Source organism: Tachypleus tridentatus, chromosome 1 (genome assembly GCF_004210375.1).
Source record: "Tachypleus tridentatus isolate NWPU-2018 chromosome 1, ASM421037v1, whole genome shotgun sequence".
Classification (NCBI taxonomy): Eukaryota; Metazoa; Arthropoda; class Merostomata; order Xiphosura; family Limulidae; genus Tachypleus; species Tachypleus tridentatus.
The window spans coordinates 87,631,165-87,656,809 of record NC_134825.1 but is presented as its reverse complement, the minus strand read 5'-3'; the positions used below and the strand labels follow the sequence as shown (position 1 = coordinate 87,656,809).

General features: G+C 31.3%; 1 protein-coding gene across 2 annotated transcripts in view; it reads right to left on the bottom strand.

The window, feature by feature from the left end:
- Positions 1 to 3,816: 3,816 nt before the first annotated feature.
- The window catches only part of LOC143254992 (serine/threonine-protein phosphatase 4 regulatory subunit 3A-like), a 66,537-nt gene continuing 44,708 nt past the window's right edge, over positions 3,817 to 25,645 (bottom strand). For both annotated transcript variants that reach the window (XM_076509953.1, XM_076509961.1), the window contains exons 8-18: positions 24,192 to 24,236; positions 23,207 to 23,323; positions 14,598 to 14,652; positions 13,882 to 13,958; positions 12,739 to 12,841; positions 10,996 to 11,154; positions 10,465 to 10,634; positions 9,253 to 9,398; positions 8,677 to 8,855; positions 5,666 to 5,820; positions 3,817 to 5,321 (exon numbers count right to left, since the gene is read on the bottom strand). In XM_076509953.1, coding sequence (XP_076366068.1) covers positions 5,226 to 5,321; positions 5,666 to 5,820; positions 8,677 to 8,855; positions 9,253 to 9,398; positions 10,465 to 10,634; positions 10,996 to 11,154; positions 12,739 to 12,841; positions 13,882 to 13,958; positions 14,598 to 14,652; positions 23,207 to 23,323; positions 24,192 to 24,236 — 1,302 coding nt within the window. In that variant the 3' untranslated portion in view covers positions 3,817 to 5,225. The remainder of the gene's footprint in view (positions 5,322 to 5,665; positions 5,821 to 8,676; positions 8,856 to 9,252; positions 9,399 to 10,464; positions 10,635 to 10,995; positions 11,155 to 12,738; positions 12,842 to 13,881; positions 13,959 to 14,597; positions 14,653 to 23,206; positions 23,324 to 24,191; positions 24,237 to 25,645) is intronic.

Here is a 25,645-nt window from a genome sequence, read left to right as displayed (position 1 = left end):
TCTTATGTAAAGTGCCTCTAAATGATACTAAACTATGATTATGCTTTGAATATTGGTGAAACATGGTGTGTATTTGTACATATCTGTAGACTAAAATTATCAAAAATTAAATAAAAAGCCATTAAAACATGCATTTTCCATTAGTTTCTAATATTTTGTAATGAAAAGCACAATTGAGAATACTTTCAACTTATTCATATTTCATGTAAGGAAAGAAAAAAGGCCTTTATGCTCAATAACTTGTCAAAAGTTTAAATATTTCTGTCCTGTTAAATTCTATAGTAGCAGCAAGAATTAAGTCTCTTTGCTATTTTTACTTATCTTTAAGTAATGAACAGGGAGAATCAATATGGCAATATGTTTTGTTTTTGAATTTCACACAAAGCTACTTGAGGGCTATCTGTGCTAGCCATCCCTAATTTAGCAGTGTAAGAGGGAAGGCAGCTAGTCATCACCACCCACCGCCAACTCTCTTACCAACGAATAGTGGGATTGACCGTGATATTATAACGCCCCCAGGGCTGGGAGGGCGAGCATGTTTGGCGCAACGGGGATGCGAACCCACAACCCTCAGATCACAAGTCGCACGCCTTAACATGCTTGGTCATGCCGGGCCCAATATGGTGGTAAAATTTAACTTTCCACACAAGTATTCAAATTACAAACTGTAGCTATGAAGCTGATGAATCAAATTTTGGGTCAAGCACTTAAAAGTGGAGTAAAATTTAATGAAAAGTGTATGGTGGTATTGTAATGTAGTTAGTACATATGATATTCTAAATAGTTTATATACAATAAGTGTTGAATATCAATCTTTTTTCAGCTTATATACATTCACTTTGATTTATTTGAAAAAATGTATTAACAAGTAATCTAAGAACTTGCATTTTCACTAAATGCAAGTGTATTTCATTCTCCTTTAATACCTTATATTCTGTAATTACTTAACTCAAAATAAAACATTTAATGTTCATCATATTGGGTAATACTTTCTTGAAACACTCAGTACAATCAAGGGCTTTTGGAAGATGCCTGTGTGTTTACAAGCCAAAAATGGAATATGTCAATCACTTCATGTGTATTAGCTAAATTTTGTTATAGAATGTACATTAAAACTTTCCGAACATAAAAGTGTTTTGAAAAAAATGTACTGCAAAAATGTGTCAATTTCAGCATTAAAAGTGCAGTTTAATGGCCCTCTACTGTATGTTCCTAACTTATTTGACAACAGGAAACTACTTGTTAAAAGAATAAAAGTTGACCTTTACAAGCTCTTGCTTGTAAATATAAAGTGTCTTGTTAGTTCATGTATACTGTTTATTTTTAAGTTTGTGCAAAGCAACACAAGCTCACCCTACTTTAGCAATGAAAGGCAGCTAGTCATCACCACTCACTGCCAATTCTTAGGTTACTCTTTTACCAACAAATAGTGGGATTGACCATCACATTATAATGCCCCCACAGCTGAAAGGGTGTACACATTTTAAGAGATTAGAATTCAAATCCACACCCTCAGATTGTGAGTCAAGCACCCAAACCACACAGCTACTCACCTTTATTGTCTTGAGAACTTTGATTTACTTTTTAAGTGTTTTAAATTACTTTCTTCAGAAAAACCTGAAAGATATTTTAGAAACTAGCAATTTACAAGATGGTACAGACCATGAAAATAGGATCACTCACATGCAGTTTTATTGTCATGCAAAAAAAGAAGTTCTAACTTTATAAAGTTTATTTTAAGAAAAATAGGAAGCTGATACTAGAGTCCCATACTTCTTAAAGTTGTGATATAATGTTATATATAGTGTTTTGGTAATGTATATTGTGTATCAAGCTCCCTAGTTAAGTATTTATGAAAACAAGTAAATTAAAGTATCAGACACTTGACCAGTTTGATATTTACAGTTTTAATTACAATTACCCATAATCCTAAAATATCTAAATAATGTTGTAGTGTATGTTTTTCTTACTATTTTATAATCAATCTTCAAGTTACTAACTTGGCTTTTATACCAGTGTGATCCACATGCTGCATCATACTGAGTAGTTTTATTTTTAGTTGTTAAACAGCTGGTGAAAATAAACTGAGTCATATCACTCATATTCTTTTTAAAATACAAAAGGCTCTAACAGTAATTACTGGATTTACTGTACTGTTGGTAGTAGTTTTTTTGTTTTTTTTGATGACTCACATTATTACGTGCCTGTAATAACGACTCACAAAACCATATTGTCAATTGTGATTTTTACCTCCAAGTACTTGCATGTGGTCTACATGACCTCAGTCAAATAATAATGTTTTACTTTAAATTTTTCTTCACCATGCAATGGCTTCAATTAGTGTGGACTTCATATGGACCAAATGCAAGTACATAAAAAGGTAAACAAATATGTATGAAAAAACTGATTGCTAAACATAATCCCACAATTAATTAAGGCAAAAATTAGTAATGCAATCAGTTCTGGGCTGTTGTTTTTCTCCCTTTCTGTTCAAAGACTTATTTTTATTGGGGATTCTGTAATTATCTCCACCACAGAAAGTGGACAAAGATTATGTTTCACCACTGCGTGTTACATTCAGAAAGATTTCTTTAAAATGGATTTTGACAAATGTTTGTCTACACTTTGACTATAATCCTACTTAGAAGTGATTAATTTCTGGAGGCTCAAGATCGCAGACAACTCATGAAAATAAAAAACATCCCTGTCTGTTATCCTAGGGAACTAACTAGTTTTTCACACTATTTTTTCTCTGTAATTCAGTCAAAAATGATCAGATTTTTTATTAAACTTGGTGGGCATATGAAGAATGTTATTTTTATGTCTTGCCAAAAATGATCTGTTGTCTGTTGATGATAACAAAAATACACCTTTTCTCAGTTTTTGGAAAACCAAATATGATCAATGCTGCATGACAAAGGTATGCTTTCTAATGAGTGCTCAGTTGGTTAACAAAATCATTAACCTATAGTAAATTTGGAGCATACAGTTTAGAAAAAAATTTTTTAAAAAATTGATCAGTTTGCCATTAAAAATAATCTGAATATTCACTGAAATCTGAAGCTACAATTAAGCTGTTAATCAGTTCATTACTTACACCTACTAATCTTTAATTTCTGGAAGAAGTATTAAACATTTTCATTCTATTTAGAAAAACTGATCAAAGACCTATCTACCTATGAAATTTCAAATGCACATTACGTGGTACACTTTTACACTTATACTTAACATAGTGTTTAATAATGAGAATTATTCTCAGCAGCAAATAATTAAATATGTACAATAGAACTATAAATGGGCATTTTTCCATTACAGTTTTAAATATGTACTGAGTATGTTGAGAAATAATTAATTTTTAATAATTGCCATGTTAACAGCTTTCACTAAAGCGTTTCAAAATATTGTATTTTTACATGCTGTGTAGTGTCATACAAATTTTCACACTTTCTGGTAGCAATGACACAACTGGAAAACTGATCAGGATTTGTATTTTGTTGTACCATTATACTCAAGTTAAAATATCTGTAATCTTTAAGTGATTTTTTTTTTATATTGTACCAAGTTAATATGATGGTTATTGATATAATACCATTAGGAGGTTTAATTGATAAAGTGACTAATGTAACACTTCAGACTCCAGATGCAGTTTGCATACGTATGCTACCTTTTCTATTTGTTCCAAACATGGCTGCTAATAAATGTTTTTAAAACATTTACCAAATATTAATTTACAATACATTTTTTAAAATTAAATTTCAGATTCTGTTCATTAAAATTCAATTATGCACACCAGAGATTAACAGAACAAGCCACAAGTACTGGGGATATTTTTTTTAATTCTTTTAGTAAAAACAACACCACCATGAATATCCTACATATGCAATAACCCTACACACACACACACACTAAGATGAAGACTACCAAAAAATCTTTTACCTGCTTTATATTTTTCCTTTTTTTTATTACAAAAATTGATATAGGTCACATAAACAAAGCACTGATCAATGACAGCCAACTTATGTTGAAACAGTCAGATGAAAGTTTATCTAATTTATACATACATTTTTCCACATTAAAATTTCATTGGTACACTTACGTCTTAAATTTCTGTCATCTTTCCATGTTGTATATTACAAACCATGTGATGCAGCAAGAAAGTCCATGTATGCTACAAATGTTGAGGTAAAGGGAGATAAATGTATAAAAATATTTTTAACTAGTGTTTAGGATGTCTCTTGTACTTTTTTTTTCTTCCAAATCTGATTTCTGACTGCTGGGATTAAAAGGCATCAGTGAAAAGAACTCACCATACAAGACATGTACACACATACATATACAGAATCCCACTGGCTATTTCTTAATGGAAAAATATTATATTTTCCATATAAGCCCTTTAATCTTATTTTATCAATAGCTTTGTAAATCAATACTTTTTAATTCCCCCAGAAAGATGCAAGTAAATGCTCCTCACAAAAAGTCTTGTGAACTGACTGGCCAAAGGGTAAGAATTAGCATTCATGTTTTCAATGGAGATGTTTTGAAAAATCTCATATCTTACCAGTATGTATGTATATATATAACATCAAAAAGCCACTTGATGACCTTATGTCTGATACCTTTCACTGTAAACTTAGGAAAACCAAAAACATTTACAAGGTATTGTCACTCATACACACACACTCAACAATGAAACTTTTCTTTTTTCCCCTCTTCTACAAATCATTTACAATACACAGCATGCATTCTGAAAAAAACTGCCTTTCAAAAAGTACACATGGAATAAAATTTAATGTGTTAAAATGAAAAAAAAACATTACCACATAAAGAACTACGTGATCTGGTAAAAGGTGGGTTATCTGATAATGTTTTCCCACTTTGTCTTTAATTTCTTACTTTGGCTCTGTTGCTATCTTGTGAGGTTGGTAATACTGATGACTGAAGAAAAGAGCCCATTATTTATCATATTCCACACAGGATTTTATAAACAGTGTAACTATGGCTGAAAAGTTTATACACAATGCTTAACTGTAGTATGAACAGCAATTAAGATTTGTGACAACACACCACTGACCCATATGATCAACATAGTCACAGTAGTGACTTTGTTCACAGATGACAGATTTGTGCTCACAGGTATACCAGTGATGTGCACGTCTGCTTCTGCCTGTTTGAACCATTAGTGATTATGAAAGATCATTAAAATAACTAAGCAATATTTCATTGTGCTACGTGTTTAATCGTGGTCGTTTAGAAGCAGGAACTGCAGCAGAGTCTTCTTCTTCTTCATCAGAATCTTCATCAGGGTAATCTACTAACCCACCCTGAATAAAAAATAACTATTTATAGCCACAAGGATAAAAATAATAAAAGTTCAAAAATATTAAAATAATATTTTAATTGCTATCTTTACTAAGCTATGCATCTGAGAAAGAATTATCTACAGCATTTTATCATCCTTTAAATTATTGATTAACAAAAAAATTATCTATTAAGCTCTGAAAAAGCAATATTACTCATACAGTTTTCTTTTTGCAATTAAAATACTTATTGAAAATGGTGATTCATTTATAACTTTTGGTGAAATAAAATCCTAGCCATATTTTCTTGTTGAATTCTGTAATTGTTAAAAGTTCAATAGTATTAACCATATAAAAGAATTATTTACTTTTCTCGTAAGAGATGCACCCTTCACTTCAACTGCCGGACTGAGTGGTTGGGCTGAATTTGAACCAGGACAGCTTACTTTACGGCTATTGAGAACTGGAGACCCTGCCTTGTTAGGAATTGATCTTAAGTTTTCTTTTCCTTCCGTATCTCTACCTACAGAAGACAGACATAACAAAATACAAATTTCTTTCACAGAAACGAAGCTCATATGCATGAAACAAGGTGAACCAGTAATGAGAAAATGGTAAAAAATTATAATAATAAAAGTTCAAAAAGAAATACAGCAATGGTACTTTATTCAAAAGGTTAAAATATTGGTGATTCTACATAACTGACTCAGATTTTATATAATTAAACAAGCATCTGATAACAAAGAATAACAACATAATGCCTTTGATGACTAACAGCTTAAACCCTTTATTATTAACAATTCTGGGTTTTATACATTTACTAAAAGCTTTTCAACTTTCCTGAAGATACACATAGTAAATTCAGAATTACAGTGAACCTAAATTAACCAGTACAGGTTCAGGTCAACAGATATAGGGTTAATTGTGGTAAACATAAATTATCCAGTACAGGTTCAGTCCAAAAGATATAGGGTTAATTATATTAAACATAAATTATGCAGCAGAGGTTCAGTCCAATAGATATTGGGTTAATTATAGTAAACACAAATTATTCAGTACAGGTTCAGCCCAAAAGATGTAGGGTTAATTATAGTAACCATAAATTATCTAATACAGATTCAGTCCAACAGATATAGGGTTAATTACAGTAAATATAAGTTATCCAGTACAGGTTCAGTCCACACACTTAATTATATAAACAAATTATCCAGTACATGTTCAGTCCAAGAAATACAGGGTTAATTATATAAACATAAATTATCCAGTACTTGTTCAGTTCAGCAGATAGAAGGTTAATTGTAGTAAACATAAATTATGCAGTACAGGTTCAGCCCAAGAGATATAGGGTTAATTATAGTAAACATAAATTATCCACTACAGGTTCAGCCCAACAGATTGATTAGTTGGTTTGGTATTTCATGGCGCAAAGCAACAAGACTATTTGCACCAAACAACCAGTAAAAAGTTTAAATTTAAGTAAAATTATTACAATTCATGAAAGGAAATTAAGGTAAAACAAGCCAAAGTTTAATTTTTCAATTAAAAACATAAATAGCATTAAATCCAATTTTCACATCTAGTCTACAGTAGTAAGAAGAAAACTACAGTAATACAAGTTGTAAAAGACTTTCTGTAGTATAACTGCAATTATCATAACTCATCAGGAAGACAAACAGATAAGTTCAAAAACCCGCATTGGACACCTGAAGTTGGCCTTTCCAGTCATGGTTTCAAGTTATTTGACATTGCAGCCATTTTCTAATTACAAATTAAACTAGATTTACTTTGATTCTTATAAAGGAATCACATTAAAAATATCTAATATATAAATTAAAAAACTTAAACAGAATTAAAAAGATTAAGAGTCTTTGAAAAACTAAAAACCTTTCTAAGGTGGACAGTGTCACCATCGCGAATAACACTGTCTAACGTTAAGGATAAACCTTGAGACAAAACATTTAAAATGGTGCCGTCACTGAAAGTCATAACAACGACAAGGCAGTAAAATGTGGCTTATTGTGGCCTGGGTGTTACACAGACAACACATTGGTGCATCAGACCCAGAAAAAAAAAACAAGTTAAAAAACTGTGACCAATGTGTAATCTAGTTAGAACAACTTCCTCTTTCCAATCTTCACAGAAGCAAGATGGCCAAAGTCTAATAGAGGGTTGTATTTGAAAATGCTTGCAGTCAACTTGCTCACACCAAGTTGACTGCCAACTGGCACAGAGCTAAGCCTTGAATACAGGACCATAGTCCATGTATGGAATAGGCATAGCAATGATAGTGCCAAAGCAGGCAGATGTAACTGCAGTGTCAGCAAGCTTGTTCCCACGAATACCAACGTGGCCTGGTATCCAGAAAAACTGGATAGAAGTAGATTTTAATGAGAAATGGGCCAGTCAGTTTTGAATATCAGTGAGAACAGGGTGTGAGCCAACGTGAAGTGATTCCAAGGCCAGCAGAGAACTAAGGGAGTCAGTATAAATAGTGCAGTCAGAGTACTGCTCAGCTTCAATATGATCCAGGGCAAGAGTTATGGCATATTGTTCAGCAGTGAACACAGAAGCTGTAGAAGGGATTCTGCACACAACCACCAAACTGCAACAAACCATGGCAGAGCCCACAGAATTACCTGATTTGGAACCACCCGTATCAGTTATCTGATCAATGTCAATTCCATGATAGTAACAATAAGTCTGTTTACCATATAATTCAAACACGGTCATTACAATGGACTAGCCTTATAAGGAAATTGGTAACTCAAAATCTCTTTTTATTGATTATAAATAATCCAAAATCAAATGTGAGAAAGAATTACTGACATTCTGTGAAAAGTTGGACATGTTAGAAGGATGTGACAAGTGGGTTTCAATTTCTGGTTACATCACCATATACAAGAAGTTGGAAAGCAAAAAGATTAGACTGTGCCTATTAATATTTGTAGTATAAATGTATACTTTATATTAAATCAGGATATCATATATAAAATATAAGAAAACCAAAAACTGCTAGTCTGAAGTGAACAAGTGGAACGTGATAAAGCCAAGTGACAACTTAGAATTTACTTAAGCAGTTCCTCTAGAAGTTAATAAATTAAAATGTATATATTAACATTTGGCTTGTTAAATGTACTTTAATTCCAAGTTTATAGACATATATATATATATATATTGCTACAAAAACACTTCAATTCAATTTGGAATGTAATTCTGTGAAAAGTCATGATGTGCTCTTTGACCTACCAGCATTCAAAGTGTTAATGGCAAAATTATACAAGGTCAGACATATCTGTATATACTCTATGATGGTGCAAATGAAATATATTATCAAATATGTGATAAAATATTGTCTAAAAGTTTTGAAATCACAACCAACCCTTTTTATCTAGTATTTTCCCAATTTCATCAAACTCTGCATCCAGCTTTTTGCTCATGGTGTCATTTATTGGTTCTCCATCCTCCAAGTCATCCTCTTCATTAAACCACATTTCTTCATCTTCATCTAATTGTCGAGGATCTCTACGGTATCTGTTATTACGTAGAATAGGCGAAACACTAGAAATGAAAACAGCAATGGGAAATACAAGATATATATTTAAAGCAAATTTCATATTATTTTCTAACTTAACACATGAAATATTTTTCTGCTGAAGAGCATGGTAATTACAAAAAAATCTTTAACATGCTTTATGCTGCATTTTTTAACTTGAACATAATATTATCAGTTTTATCTTTTCACTGATATAGTTGGAACTACTTTTATTCAGACCAACTAAGAAGCTTAATCACACTATAAAATGATAAGTTATCCCACTTTATCTGTCACAGTTATTTTCAGTATGAAAAACACAGATAATACTGTTCATTTCAGGTTAAATAATACATGAAACCTCCAAATAATTATTCATACATTGCTAAATAAACATTAACAGCATCCTGCAGATACACTAACCTTTCAAGTGATGTCCTGTCTTTTAGTTTTTCTTGTGGTTGTTCAAACCGTAACTTAAGGGATTTAAAAGTTTGCACATAGTCAATCTTTTCCAGTGCTTTACCAAATCTCTCAGCTACATTTGCACCTAAAGATTTTATATCTTCCTGCAGTAAAACATAAAAAAATATAAAATAACAAATCTGATAAAAGAATAAATAAATAGCACATTTGTTAAAAGTTCATAATTAACAGTTTAAAATTTAACAGAGAAAAAACATTTTTTATATTAACTTATCAACTAATTCATGTTTTATTTGCCCAATAAAATTTAAGATTACAACAGATATTTTGGGAACTAAAAAATAACAGTATTAAAATTTGTGCAAATGTTTATAATCAGAGGACAGAAAAAGAGCAAAAAAGAACTCTGTGAAGAAGACATAGTGACACAAAGGATAATGAAATTTGTAGGCTAGTATGTGGAAGGAAGGTCAAAAAACAAACTGACATTACAATGATCTAGTAGAAACATAATGGTGAAAGTTCTACAGCATTAAAATCAAGATAAAAGAAAAATGCCTTCCAAAACTTTGAGAAAAATAAATACTCTTCATCTAGAGCATTTTAACTGCTCAAATTTGCTCTAAATATTACAGCCATTATTTCCAACATTTAAATAACAAAAGTAGAACAAAATGTACACAGAAAAACTTTACCTCTTATATTAATTTTTTTAAAAATACTTTTAGGCTTAATGATTTTAAGAATTTTTATATCAAAATAACAGGTCCTCCCTTAAAACTTGAAAACAAATATATGTCTCACATACAGATTTTTTTTTGCAGTGTCTGTAATTTAGCAAGACTGATTTTTCCTATCATGATAATAAATAATAATTTATAACAAATTGTGCCCTGCAATGAATACAAGTAAAATAAATATTTTCATTCTATTTTTATAATTATAAGTCTCTCAAAAAAAAACACCTGATACTATGAGACAATTGCCATAAGGTTTTACTTTAGTAATTCTATAAATGCATTTATTCTTTAACTGTTCTTAAAACATAAGTAACATTTTTTAAAATGCTACAAACTGTTTTTGGTAAAAAATGTTTATTTTACTTCTTGGTCTATTTTTCTTGAAAATATACTGTTTCTAAGATGATAATAAGTTCATATGGTTTGAGCTACATACTGCAGAAAACATACATTGAAAGAGGATACTAACCACTTTTATAAATTCAAACATTTCTAAAATGGCAGAATCTAAAAGGTTGTAACGACCATTGTTTCTTTTAAAAGCTTCAACAACTGGAGCAAAAAGATTGCCATTAATTATGTATCGATTATAAAATTCATCTTTAAGACCAATGATTCTTCTCATAAAACGAACAGCACCTATATAAAACAAAGTAGAAAACAGTTGATTATTCCAAAAATTTAAAGCATCTGACAATAACTTATACAAAATTTAAGAAAGACTGAGGAATTATCATAAATATAGCCCATGTTTTTAGAGAATTTATCTTTAGTATAATTAAACAATCACATTTTTTTAATCAATTACTTCTTGTCAGTATTAAGTTTCAGCACATAAATAAATTCCTGAGAAAACAACACAGACTAAAATCACTCATTAAAAAAGTAATTTTGTTACTGATATAAATTAACTATAAGAGAGAGAAAGCAAAATATAAAGGGTTATGTTATTCTTGTTTCTGAATTCACAAATAAAAATTAGATATTATAGTACACTTACAGAGTTTAAGGAATGTGTGTTTAGATTTCAATAAGACGAGAATCCTTCTTAACAAATCCTTGTGAAGAATGTAGTTTTTTATGTGATAGGTGTGATGTTCCACACAAAATGTTAAAAGTTCCAATATTAATCCAAGTAATTGGGCTGTCTGGCTATCCTCTGGATATGCAAAACAAACAATAAATAAAATCAAGTAAAAAACTTAGCAGCAATTACCTTTAACAAATACTACATTAATATAATAACAGTATTTCCAGTATAAAAACTTATTTTCATTATTATTCAATACATTTTTACCAAACCATTTTTTTATAATATAAACACTACAGAAAAAAAAAAGACTAGATCCTCTATATTGAAATTAGAACTTCATTCATTTGTTTTTCAAGTGTGTTCTCATAATATATAACTTCAAAAGATATTTCATTAGACATCTGGAAAAGTAAACAAATGCAATTCTTTACACTTTATAATATACTAAATTATTTCACACATCTGAGTTACAGCATTATAACTTTGCAGTTATTCAAATGTTGTAAAATTTGTAATAAATGATAATATTTTGAAATACTGATACAAACATTAATAGTTAATGGATTTAATAAAGAAACTTTAAATAAAATTATTAAATTAGTCTGTAACAAATACAACAATGTATTAAATAAATAAAAATTAGAGAAATTTTACTTAAAATTTCTAAACTATTTTTAGTTAAGAATAAGGTCATTTAACAACTTGGCACTACTTTGTATGAATGTACACCTTGCTGCATAAAAAGGCCTCTTTAGAACATGATAGTTACAGTAGACTTGGTGAATGGGTAGTGGTTGGGAGCTATACCAGTTTGTTTGGGCAGCTGGTATAGTTAGTTTGCTGTCAATTACTGCTTTCTACCATATTGGGTCCTGAAATGCTAACATCAAGAGGTAAGTTTTCATCTTCCTTACCTCCAAATGATAGAACCTTATTTCCTTTTTTTTTTATTTCAATTAATTCTTTACTTGGAAGAGCAGTCACCTTCCCACAACTATCTGCAGACAGTGAAAGGTGATACATATATGGAACATTATTGACTTGAGCACTCACATCTCATTCTCCTAATTTCTATTTCTAATTCTAATCTGTTGCTACTCTTTATTTCTTATGTGAAACTGGCAAATGGAGGTTAAGAATGATAAGACAGTGTAGGTCCTCCAAAACCAAAGTTACCTTTTATACTCCCACAGTATAGTTTGTACCCTAGTAATTTTTTTTTCTTTTACTTTTAATATACTCAAAATTAAGACTAAATTAAAACCAATTCAAGCTGTTGCTACTAGGTACCTTTTCATAGCAAAACACCACTTTTAAGTGGAAACTGTTTGACGAGTTGGAAAAAACAACAATTTAGCTTGATTATCCTCAAACAGAATCTATACAGTCTTCCTGTAAATTATACTAAAAGTTAAAACTCCAATCAAAGAAATGTTTTCACTTTCATGAAAACTTTCTAGTTCCCCTAATCTTATTTTTAAAGATAAAATCACGATACTATTCAACTGATCACATGCACAGACAACAAGCACACAAAATTAAGGTGCTTGTGCTTTACAGTATACAAAAAATTTCAATTTATTAGTCAATCTTCAAGTTAAAACAAAGTGAAATTAAGTTGTAATTGTTGAGCTTACTGTTATATCTTACTTTTCAAAACAAAACTACTTAAAAGCTATTCACATATTCATGGAATGTTTAGAAATATACCTTTACTTGGCTTGTCCTCAGCTGTATTAGCTAACACTGGTGCTATTAACACATGCATGCAGTGCTTGTAAAAGAAGTTGAGAAAATCTGTCTTCTCTGATTTCTAGAACAAAAACTATCATGAATGAACATAGTTCCTCACAATCAAAATGTTAAAACACCTACAAACCCTTAATTTTAACTTTTATATTTTTATATTTCTTAAACATGATATTTGTATTACTGCTTGCAAAGAAATATGTTAAAACATCTGGAATTTTATCCCAACATTTAAAAAAAATAAGGAGGGGTGGAGACTAGTTGAATACATTGCATGCAACACTTACAAAGTTTTGATTTTCACAATTATTTTATTGTGCCTGTGTAAGAGAAAAAATGCATAACTTGTATATTGAACCAGTAAATACTAATTTATCTTTAAAAAAAATAGCATGGTATATTTCATTAATCATTATATAATATTTACACATAATAACATGGCACATTAAATCACAATACAAATAAAAATACTTATTAACCCTTTCTTAACATGAAGGTGACCTAAGAAGGTCAAAATGTTGTTCTGTACTTTACTTCAATTAAAGTTTCAATACCCATGCCAGCCGTTTTGAGGATACATAAATACTTAAGATATTCAGGGACAAATTTTAATTTTAGTTTGTTAAAACACTTCACTAAAAAATATGACTGAAAGACTGTCAAATTTTGGGAAGATATACATACTATATTCAAAGTTAATAGTTTAAACCTTCAAGGACTTTAAATGAGTATAAAAAGGTTACACAGTGTCAAATTGACTGAGGCTGTATTGAGAGAGTTAAAGACATCATTCTTCTTGTAAGAAAAATGATACTGACCTGGAAATGGCAGATATCATTATATAAGTTATTGTATTCAGTACATAAATGAGGTAATATAAGTGGGGGAAGAACAACTATTAATATACAACCTGTAACCCCTTATAATAATCTTTGCACAAAGTTGAAGCATTTATGTTACAAACTCCAATTAAATATACACATTACCCCACATTCAACTAAACTAATTCAAAAAAGCATGCAAAAAACAACAAAAAGCATCATTATCGAAGGATTACATCAAACTTGCACCTCAAAATTAAATATAACTATTGTAAAGACTTACATTAACTGTAACTAACATATTGTCAGGATCTAAAAGCAGTTTCAAAATTCCTACGAGTTGTACTGCACCTCCAAGATCTGAAAAAATACGAATTTTACATTCCCACAAATTCAAAATACCAAGTATAAAGCCAAAATATGAAAGAAATCTACTGTAATACATCACTATCTAGGCAATAGTTATTAGTTATCATTTCTGCCATGTTTACTGTGGATAAATTTTCACAAATTTAAAATTACAAAACATGTAATTGCCATCAAACTAGAAGTCATCAAAAGTAAGTTATAATCTAAAGAATTAGTGAAATATATAATACTTTAAAAATTATCATTTTTACCAAATATCAATTTAAAAGTGATAATGTCTCCTAATTTTTGAAATAGTACCAAATAAACAATTAAAATGTAAGTAGAAGTTTATGATCTAACTACAGGAAATAATGTATACTTAAATTTAAGAGCAGTCTCAGAAAATTTTCAGACATCTGAAATTAAGTTTAAAGATTTATCTCAAGTTCAAGAAAACAGTTCACATACTATATTTAAAAACATTTTTTGTATATCCACTGGTAATCATAGATTACATACATAAATTATTATAATAAAAATTTTAAATATTAAAAAGTTTGAAACATTTTTTTCCACAGAAGAAATGAATATTTACATATTCTAACTGGAAAATAAATGAAATAAGTATGTCAACAATGACACACTTACCTGGGTCAAGATCACATATCATCTGTTCTATGATAATGTTGATGATCAACTGATCCTTTGGAGAAAATAATTAAGAAAGGAATATAAAATATTTTGAAGAGTTTTCTGAAGGTTATTTGTTGTAATTATACAGCAGTAATAATTTTAAATTTCTTTACAAACATACATGACACAGTGACAAAGAATATTCAACAATTCTTCAGCAGATTATAAATCAAGTAAAGGCTTTGCCTATATAAACAACACAGTCATTACATTAGAAACTGTGTATCAACAAATGTTTATATATATATATATATGGGTGGTTGTAACAGTTACACTAGTATGGGTTCAATGCAAAGTAAATTTTTCCATTCTTCAAACATTACAATAAGTTCCTTTTCAGCATATGTAAAAAAATAAATGAAACATTTTGAACAATAGCATTATAAACCAATTATCTTGACTGACTACTAGTAGGTTATGCACCCTGTACTTTAAACCTTAGTTACACTGAAATAAATACATAACCAATAAATAAAACATCCTCAGTTAAAACAAAGCAAGGTTGGATGACAAATTTCCCACTTTATCTCAATTTAAATTTCTATACCATGTTATTAATGTAAAGTTTATACATCTATTAACAGTTATCAGCATTTATCAGATGGGTGAGACATGCTCAAACTATTTATCAGAAATTCATCTTCCACTGCTTATCTGTTTAGGACACCAAAACAATAATTAAGTGTGCAGTCTCATTTGTGTTGACCTGGTCCATTTGAATAACCTTATTACCATGATTTTTTAATAAAGCATTTTTTACTGAAGAGTTGTCTATGAATTTCTGAAAACTACTAAGTCATTTTGACTGAAAATGTTTTTCAAGCTAAAAATAAAAATAATTATTTTCACCTAACAGTTTGATATTTTATTTGAATACATGAATAATACTTTTTCTTCTTTTAATACATTTGTCACAGATATTCATTTAATAATATTCATAAAATTCAAATATAAGAATTTCATTTCTTTTTATATATAGTAAAATTAAATAATTACATCCAAATGAAGCCAACTGAGTAAACAAAATCATGAGGAAGGACTGTGTCAAAAACAGCAAATCACAACCTCTGGTTAATCATATTATAACCATAAATTTTTAAGCCATAAATCTTATGCTTTCATTGCCTGGCTTAAATCACAAAACAATTTATTCTTCCATGTAAAGTAGTAAATTACAGAAAAATATATAAACAGATTCTCATGAAAAAACATACTGTCAAACATAAACTATGGAAATATTTTGCAGAAATAAAAATTCATGTGCCTCTCAAATATGTATTTTAGAACATACAAAGATATATCATTCACTAGAACAAAAAGTCTGAAAACTAATACAATTTAAATGGTTTTCTGCCAAAGCTATAAACAGTTAAAAATTCCCTTCTTACTGTGGACAACCACTTCACTCAACATACATCAAACACTTACTCTCAGCCAGTCTATTACTGCCAAATTTAAAATGATAATTCAAAGCTTGAAAAAGAAACAAAATCCCTTTTAATTGATAAAAAACATATGCATCATCAGAGAACAAATGGGTTGGTAAACAGCCTTGAAAGTTAATAAAAAAAAGGAAGGTTCTCTGTGTGGGTTAGAAAAATATATTGGTATTTCAGCATATAAAGTTCAGAGGCTGAACTTTTATATGTCACCTTGCCATTACCTACAGCTAGTGTTTATTATTAATATAACAGAATAAAACTTATAATACTGAAAGTATACAAATTAAAGGGGAAAATTCAGAGCACACCCACGCATCACAAGAGATGTGAATTGGTTGGTTGGTTTGGTGTTTTATGGAGCAAAGCAACTAGGCCATCTACATCAAACATCCAGTAAAAAGTTTAAAGTAAAATTAGTAAAATTCATAAAAGGGAATTGAAGTAAAACAAAATAAAGTTTAATTTTTGAATTAAAAAAAAACAAACAGCATTAAAACCAATTTTTACATCTAGTCTACATCAGTAAAAGAAAAACTACAGTAATACAAATTGTAAAGTACTTTCTGTAGCATAACTGTAATTATCATAATTCACCAGGAAGGCTAATAGATAAGTTCAAAAAACCACCATTAAGTCCCCTGAAGTTGGCCTTTCCAGTACTGGTTCCAAGCTATTTGAAGTTGTGGCCATTTTCAGAAAGCAAAGTAATAAGAATTTTAAAAGACTTGAAGAAACATTTTAATAATAACTCGCCAGGATGACTAACGAATAGTTCAAAAGTTATTTGACATCATGGCCATTTTCTAGTTTCAAATCCAACTAGCTGTACTTAGATTCTTAAAAAGGAATCACATTAAAAAAGGTCAAATGTATATATTTAAAAACTTAAATAGCATTAAAAAGATTAATTGCCTTTAAAAAAACTAAAAACAATTCCAATGTGGATAGCGTCTAATGTTATGGATAAACCTTGGGAAAGAACATGTTTAAAATGTTGCTGTAGTTGAAAGTCATAATGATGGCAAGACAGTTACGTGGCTAACTGTGACCTGAATGTTACACAGACAACACAATGGTGCATCAGCCCCAGAAAAAAGAAAATGATGCATTAAAGAACTGTGACCAATGCGTTGTCTAATTAGAACAATTTCTTCTTTCCAATCCTTACAGAAGCAAGATGACCAAAGTCCAATAGAGGATTCTATTTGGAAAAGCTTGTTTTCACATTACCCACTCCAAGTCAACTGCCAACTGGCATGGAGCCGAGCCTTGAGTACACAACCATAGTCCATGTATGGAAGAGGCACAGCAGTGATAGTGTCTATCAGAGCAGATAGACTTAACTGCAGTTTGGCAAGCTCATTCCCGCAAATACCAACATGGCTCCATATCCAGAAAAACTGGACAGAAGTAGATGTTAAGGACAAATGGGTAGTCAGTTTTGAATATCAGCAAGAAAATGATGTGAACTAACGTGAAGTGATTCCAGGGCGATTAGAGAACAATGCAAGACAGTTAAAAAGTGTAGTTTGAGTACTGCTTAGCTTCTATGAGATCCAGGGCAAGAGAAATGATGTACAGTTCAACAGTGAACCCAAAAGATGTAGAGAGAAATCTGCATGCAACCACAGAACCACAACAAACCATGGCAGAGCCCACGAAGTCACCTGATTTCGAACCATCTATATAAACAGTAATGGACAGATGGTTCGAAGAATGTTCAGCAAATGGCAGTATTTCCAATCAGAAGTGTCTGCTTTTCTCAGATGACTTAAAGACAGGTCACATTTGGGGACTGTAATAAGCCATGGAGGAATGGACTGATCAGTGGATACAGTAATGTTATCCAAGGACAGATCCAATTCATCCAACTGCACCTTTATACTAAGGTGTCAAAAGAAGCAATGGCAGATCCTCTGTTCTGAAAATGTATGGCCCACTGAGGAAGGAAAACACAACCCCAGGTGGGATGCTTTGTTAAGGAATGAAGTTTTAAAATATATGGTAAAGACAGTTGCAAATAGCAGAGGTAATTCATGAGACTGTGAACTGGGGAGGTGCGGAAAGCCCCTGTGCAGAGCCGAAGTCCTTGATGATGAATGGGGTTCAGTAACTTTAAGGCCAAGGTCCTGGCAAAGCCATAAACCAGTGATTCACAGTCGAGTTTTGATCAAATAAGAGCATGATGTATTTTTTAGCATGGAACATCGATCTGATCCCCAAGTGGTGGAACAGAAAACATGGAGGATGTTCAGTGCTCTTGTACATTTGACCCATAGCTGCTTGATGTGTGGTATAAAGGTCAGCTTACGGTCAAAGATAAGCCCCTAGAACTTTGTCTCAAGGACCACAGGTAGCACAACTTCACCAATACAGAGTTCAGGATCAGGATGAATACCCCATTGGCAACAAAAGTGCATGCAAAAGGTTTTACAGAGAGAGAAGTTAAAGCCGTTTGTTATGGTCCACTTCAGTAAACGATTGAGGGCAGTCTGTAGCTGCTGCTCAATATACCTAATGTTCGACGACTAACATGAGATGTGAAAGTCATCAACACAGAGCCTGTTTGCAACAGTAAGAGGAAGTTGTTCAGTAATGGCATTAATCTTTATAATGAAAGGTGTTACACTCAAAACAGAACCATAAAAGACTCCAAGTTCCTGTAGAAAAGAACGAGAAAGTGTCTAACCCACACGAACTTGGAATTGCCTGTCCATTAACACATTTTTATGGAGGTCTTGCAAAACACCATACCTCCATGTTGTATCTTAAACCTTCTCAATGCTAAACAATAATCATACAAGATGTTGTCATTTGAAAAAGGCTTCTCTGATTGATATTTCAAGTCAAATCAGGCAGTCCACGGAGGAGTGTTGTCATCAGAACCCATACTGAGAGAGCAAGAGGAAGTTGTTTGATTCGAGGAATCAAACAAGATGAGCATTAACCATCCTGTCTTAGGTCTTACAAAGACAGCTCACTAAAGCAACTGGATGATTGCTTAAAGGAATCTTGGGTTCCTTCCTAGGCTTAGAGAAAGATAGGACAATAGCCTGGTGCCAGACATCAAGAAGAACATAATCCTGCCAGATCCAGTTAAAAACAATCAGAAGAATAGCATGAGAAGCAGGATATGGATGATGCAGCATGTCATAGTGTAATCACAAGGTCCGAACAATGTACTACCAGACTGACGAAAGACCAGTTTGAGTTCCACCAGTGTAAAGGGACAATTATAGTCATAGAGAAACTCAGCTCAAAAGGAAATAGGTGATCGCTCTGCCCGACTCTTGATGGCTAAGAAGGTGGAAGAAGAATGAAAAATGCTAGATACCTGGCAAAAGCTTTCACCTAGAGTATTGGCAATGCTCCAGGTATCAGCTTCTTCCAAGCCAGAGAGAGTAAGATCAACAGAGGGACAGAATTGGATTGCCCAGTGATCTTTCAAATCCTGTCCCATATGGCTTTGAAACTGCTGGTAGAAGATATGCTGGTTGTGAACTTAATCCAAGAGTCCTTCTGGCTTTAACATCTTACCTGCCGATCATGTGCAAGGGACCGCTGGAAAGCAAAGCAGTGAGAGATACCTATGAAAAGTATCCCAGGCCTGTTTATGAGCCTTCTGTGCCACCTGGCAGGCATGATTCCACCACAGACAAAGATACTGTGGAAAATATGATGTTTTAGGAATACACTGAGCAGCTGCCTGTATGATACATTCAATTGCTGCTGCCACACAGTCCTCTATTAATGGCTTACAGATGATGGCAGGATCAAGTTCTGAGAGAGCAGTAAAAAAGAGCCAGTTTGCTTCATTCAGCTTCAACCGGAATATGCGGGTCAGGTGGCATCGACCATGGCCAGTCTCTCTCAAAATTACAGAAAAATGATCACTGTCTCGTGGGTTATTGTGAACCCTCCATAAAAAGTGAGAAAACAGTAAAGGAGAGCAAACTTTTTTTTTTTACTGTTTTAAGTTTTTATTTGGAGGATCCATAATAAAAACAAAGGAATATTTTGGTGCCCACTGATCCCCACTATGAAACCCTACCAGAGGATGAACTACAATGCCAAACAAGGACACTGCAGCAATGCCAGGGTTTTGTGAGCACTATACCCAAACACCAGCATCAGATACAATCTCCATTACACCTGTTGAAAATGTCCAACCATGGTTCTTGGTTCACTCTAGCCTAAGTGGATCAGCTGACTGACCCAAGAGGGACGACTTCAGGGTCAGCCATCTACAGGAATTCAAGACCAAAGTGGTGTGTTAGAGTTGGACCCATCAACCATTGTACATTTAGATTTGCATAAGGCAAAGGCAGTAGAGAGCTATGCCTTTCCAACAATGTTAGTCAGTCAGTCAGGTTGACAAATTTGTGCTGTTTGTCATATTTATATTTTTATTCTAATGACTCTCTCAAGTGTCTTGATTTGTTTGTTTGTTTGTTTGTTTTTAATTTGGAGAGCTATCTGCACTAGCCATCTCTAATTTAGCAGTGTATGAGTAGAGGAAAGGCAGTTAGTCATCACCACACAATGCCAACTCTTGGGCTATTCTTTAACCAATGAATAATGGAATTCACCATAACATAATAACATCACCACAGCTGAAAGAGTAAGCATGTTTGGCCTGACAGGAATTAGAACCCACGACCCTCAGATTATGAGTCGAATGTCTCAACAGCTTGACCATGCAAAGCCTCTCGAGTGTCTTAGTGACTTGTTACTATGCACATGGTTTGCTTACTACTCATTAAACCTTTCACAACAGGCTCAGTATAATATACGAATTCATATACACATTAAGTATTTATACTGTAACTTTTGATGCACTATGTGTATTTACACAAAATTTGCTAGAATTTTAGTAATGGTTACAAGTTTTTTGTACACAGAAAATCAGATTTTTTAATGAAGTATTTTTAATAAAGATTTGTTTGATGAGATATTAAGTCTGGTTCGTTACTGATCTAAGTGTGATTTTCATATTACGATTAAAAATATTTTTTGTCCCAAGCATTTCAAATATTATTTGTGTAATATCTAAAATCTGCTAAATAATTTTCAAATGTTTGTTTTCAATAAGACTATTTTACCTAGTATTTTATCTATCTACCATAACTGTGGGGTTTCTCAATCTGCCCATAGTCACCATAAAAAAATTAGGAAATAAAGATAAATTTTTTTTTTTATTCTAGAATGACTACAGATTATAGCAGAAAATTACAAATGTTTAGTCTAAATAGATTAAGTCTCACAATGTCATGTCTATTATTTTTATTACACTAACCTTCTGGTCATGCCTGGCTTACATTACAGAACTTCAGTTGACTCAAGGCACATGTATTCATGTTACAGCATCCAATGTTAACATAAAATTTACCTGTAGTATTTACAAAGTGACATTGTTTTAGCCATGTTTTAGTAGACTAGTATTTTGTAAAATAGTCACATTTCAGTTATAAGGCATTATATATGTATATAAATTATTACCATTTAAATTTATTTTATGATAAAGAAGTAAAGCAAACAATTACCTCTTCTAACTACAATCTTTGAACTTGTTTGCTGCTGGAAGTAGGTTGCTGAGCCTTTTAAAATTTCACAAGTGGAGGATATGAACCTTTTTTTTTTTTAGATTTTATATATACACACACATACACAATAACCAAAAAATCATAAATTACTCTGTTAATACCATAGAATTCCACTATAATTTATTAGGCTTGATAAATATCTGTATTTAGGTCTAAAAAAATATGAAATTTCTAGCAGACAAAAAACACAATCTACCTCCTTGGAGGTTTGAAAGAATGTGGTAGCCTTTTAACAACTTGAAATACCTCAGAAAACAACTAGGGAGACATTCTAAGCTGTAGATTGGTTATTCACCTTATATTTTGAAGTATGTGTATATAAGAGACAGTTTCCAAAAATGTAAAGAGGTAAACAGGGCCATAGTGTTTGATTCAGTATGTAAGCCATATCTCAGTAAAATGAAATGATACAAGATTATTTTATATTTTAGCTTGTAAATATTGGTAATTTAAGTTCATAATTCGTACAAAACTACTGACTTTGTATTCTGACATCATAAACATACACTTTCAACCAGTGCTGCATTCAACATACCATATGCCTCTCAAAAACCTGTATTTAAGTGTGTTCTTTTAATATTTACTTCTAAATTACAATATTAACTAATATATAGTCATAAAGTTTTATTTATAATCTACAATTTGATACCAAATTTATTGACATAAATTCATACAATAGTAGTTCAATAAAATTTTGAATACCAGTCAACAAACGTAATGATATTGCCTCTGATCTGTGACCTGTTGTAAAAGAGTTAATGTGTGTAAAGTGCTATTAATGTTTTCTTAACATGTTTGAGAAGTACTTGAAATCTTAATTTGTATTTAAAATCTGGCCCATTCTACTGTACAATAAGTACTACTATCCTCATGATAAACAAATGTAGTTTTATGAAATCCTTCTAAAAAGAAGGGTAATTTAGATTTTAATTTTCTTTTGTGATGGTTACCAGGTCATTTAAATCGACCAACCTCATACATAGAGTTGAGGTAGGGAAGATAACAGATAACATATTTTTACTGAAAAATAACAGTTTATAATTATTTGGGAGGTTTTAGAGATTACACAAATGAAATTTGAAATCTTTCTTATGAATAAAAATATTTTTAATCTTAACATGAAAATCACTTTGTACTCAAGACTAGTAAATAAGACTACTTGACATAGTCACAGATAAATCTTTATCAGAAATATTTCATTTAAAAAATATAATTTTTTGAATACAAATTATGTTAATTCAACTGAGTCTGTGTGGCAAGACACTGATATGCATTTAATAGATGAAAAATAAAAAGTAATAATAAAAATAATGAAATAATGAATTTCCAAAACTAATATTTCACAGAACAATATACTGAAACACTTCAAGTATTAATGCAAAAATTATCAATATACTAATGGTCAGAAACTGCATGAAAATCACAGTATTCATGAAGAATAACTTTATTGCCCATATTTTGATATTTATAAACAACAAAATGTTAGTATCATCATAGTTTAAGTGAGACTTCTACTCACATCATCTTGAGGATTCCCTTGCTGTAGAGCATATTCACGAACCATTGGTGGACTGAAGTCCACAATATATGAAAGAATGTCTATTGATGCAGATTTGATTGTAGGATCATCCATACCCTAAAGTGACAACATTTTGCTACTTATAGTCTTCAAAAAAGAATTACAAAAAGTTAAAAGATTCAAATAAATTAAACATCTTCTGGACAAGCTTGCTAATCAAGTCAAATGTAACTTTTTCTCATCCAGTTCTTGTATTGAATAAAATTAATACAAAAACAAAACTATACAAGAAAATAAACTCCTTATATTTTAAAATATTTTAAAAATAAGACCAGTTATCCAGTTTTGATAATATGAGTCTATTAAAAAAAAAAAAAAGAAAAAAACAACACATACCATTATTTCTTAATCTGATGATATTTTTCATATACTGGCTGTCATAGGACACTACAGAACCTTTTATTTTTGTCTTTGATTCAGTGCTGTGTGTTTTCACCTTCAAAATGTCTATGGTGCAAAATTTCCAACAAATAATCAACTCCCACTCCATTTTTTGACCTAATGGTTTCTCATTGATGACATGTCTTACATATGAATTAGAAGTAGCAAAGTAAGTATTAAGTTGTTCCAAACATCTGTATGTCTTTAAGCTACTGTTTGTTTCTTTGTTTTGAATTATGTGCAGAGTTACACAATGGCTACCTGAACTATCTGTCCCTAATTCAGCAATGAAATGCCATCTCTTGAACTTTCTTTTACCAATAAAAAGTGGAACTGACCATCACTTTTTAATGCCCCATGACTGAAAGTCAAGCATGTTTGGTGGAATGGGGGTTGACACCCTTAAACTACTGTAACACCAATAAATCTTAATTTAACATAACAGTGTGTGTGTGTGTGTGTGTGTGTGAATTTATACAAACTTCTACTTTACAGTAAAATCTGAACCAATAAAAAAGTCCTTGATGATGAAAAAAACACATACCAGGGTTATTTCTAATGCTTGTAGCACACCAAGATTGGACAGCATCTAGAAATAATTGTTACATAGCATCAGCTGCCAACCATAAAAACTTTATTCTATCTCAAATAATAAAAGTAAATTATTTAAAATTCATTCATATGTCAACAATCTAAAACTTATTAACAATTAAATATTATACTGTTTGACAATGTTACTTTTTAAAAAAATGCCACAATTACTTTTGTTTAATGATTCTTCTCATTCATGTAAAAAAAAAATATAGAAGAAATTAAATGATTATAAAATGTAATTTCAATGTTTTCATTTGTTACAGCTTTTGTTTCATTATCATGCAAACTAAACATAAATCTATTAAAGCCCCTTGCTGTAGTTTTCTATTAATTTTCCCCTCTGTCAAGAAGAAAATGGAAAATGTAAAAGCAATCCTTTATTAGACAGTGTTCCTTAACAATGTTGTCTAACTTTCAAATTAGGTACACCAAATACATTCTAAGATGCTGGAAACAGAAAAAAGATATAACTGTTAAATAAAATATAAAGTTCACAAACAAATATGAACTGTGCTTATATTAGTTCCAATACATCCCAGGTGCCAGGTTGATATAGTGACTAAAAATTACATCATGATTCCTAGTGTTTTCTCCTATTTTATTCATGTGTAGGAATATGCTAAACAGAACACAAACCAAGAACAGTTCTGTATCTCAGAATGGCTGGTATGGGTATTAACACTTTTATTGATAAGGAGAGAGTTTGATTACGACGATAGACAGACATGTCTTAGGGACAAGAGTATGAACGGGTACAGGATTGTAGGGGGCGTTACAAGTGGATGTTAGGTTATTAATTATTATAGGTAAAAAGGTATTCCTTTATATTAGTTTAATTTTGGTTTTAGTTGCTGTATAAGGAGGGTTTCTTTGATTTTGTGCTTGCGTTTGTTTCTATTTGTTTTCCAACTTAATATCTGGGTGTTTTCTATGGTTATGTTGCATTTATTTGATTTGCAGTGTTCAAAAATGTGTGAAGGTGTTTTTTAGTGTTCTTTATATCTAGTTTTCATTTTTCTGCTTGTTTCTCCAATACAGAAGTCGTGGCAGTTGTTGCATTGTATTTTATAAATTATGTTGGTGTTGTGTTTGTCAGTGTACTTTTTACAAAGCATGGGCTTTAGTCTTGCACCTGGTTTTTGAATAAATTTGGTGTATACTGGAATGTTATGTTTTTTTTCTACGAGTTTTTTCCAAATGTTGGTTATTTTTTCACTGATGTCAGGAACATATGCAGAGATGCCAACCATTACGATTTGAGCGTAATCATTACGATTTTGGTGTATACATTACAACTATACGCTCATACAGACAAATATTACGACTTCTTGCAACTCCCAAATTATTATATAGGCCTATACAATAAAGTGATAAACTGTTACCCCAGATCTTGAAAGGGGTGAA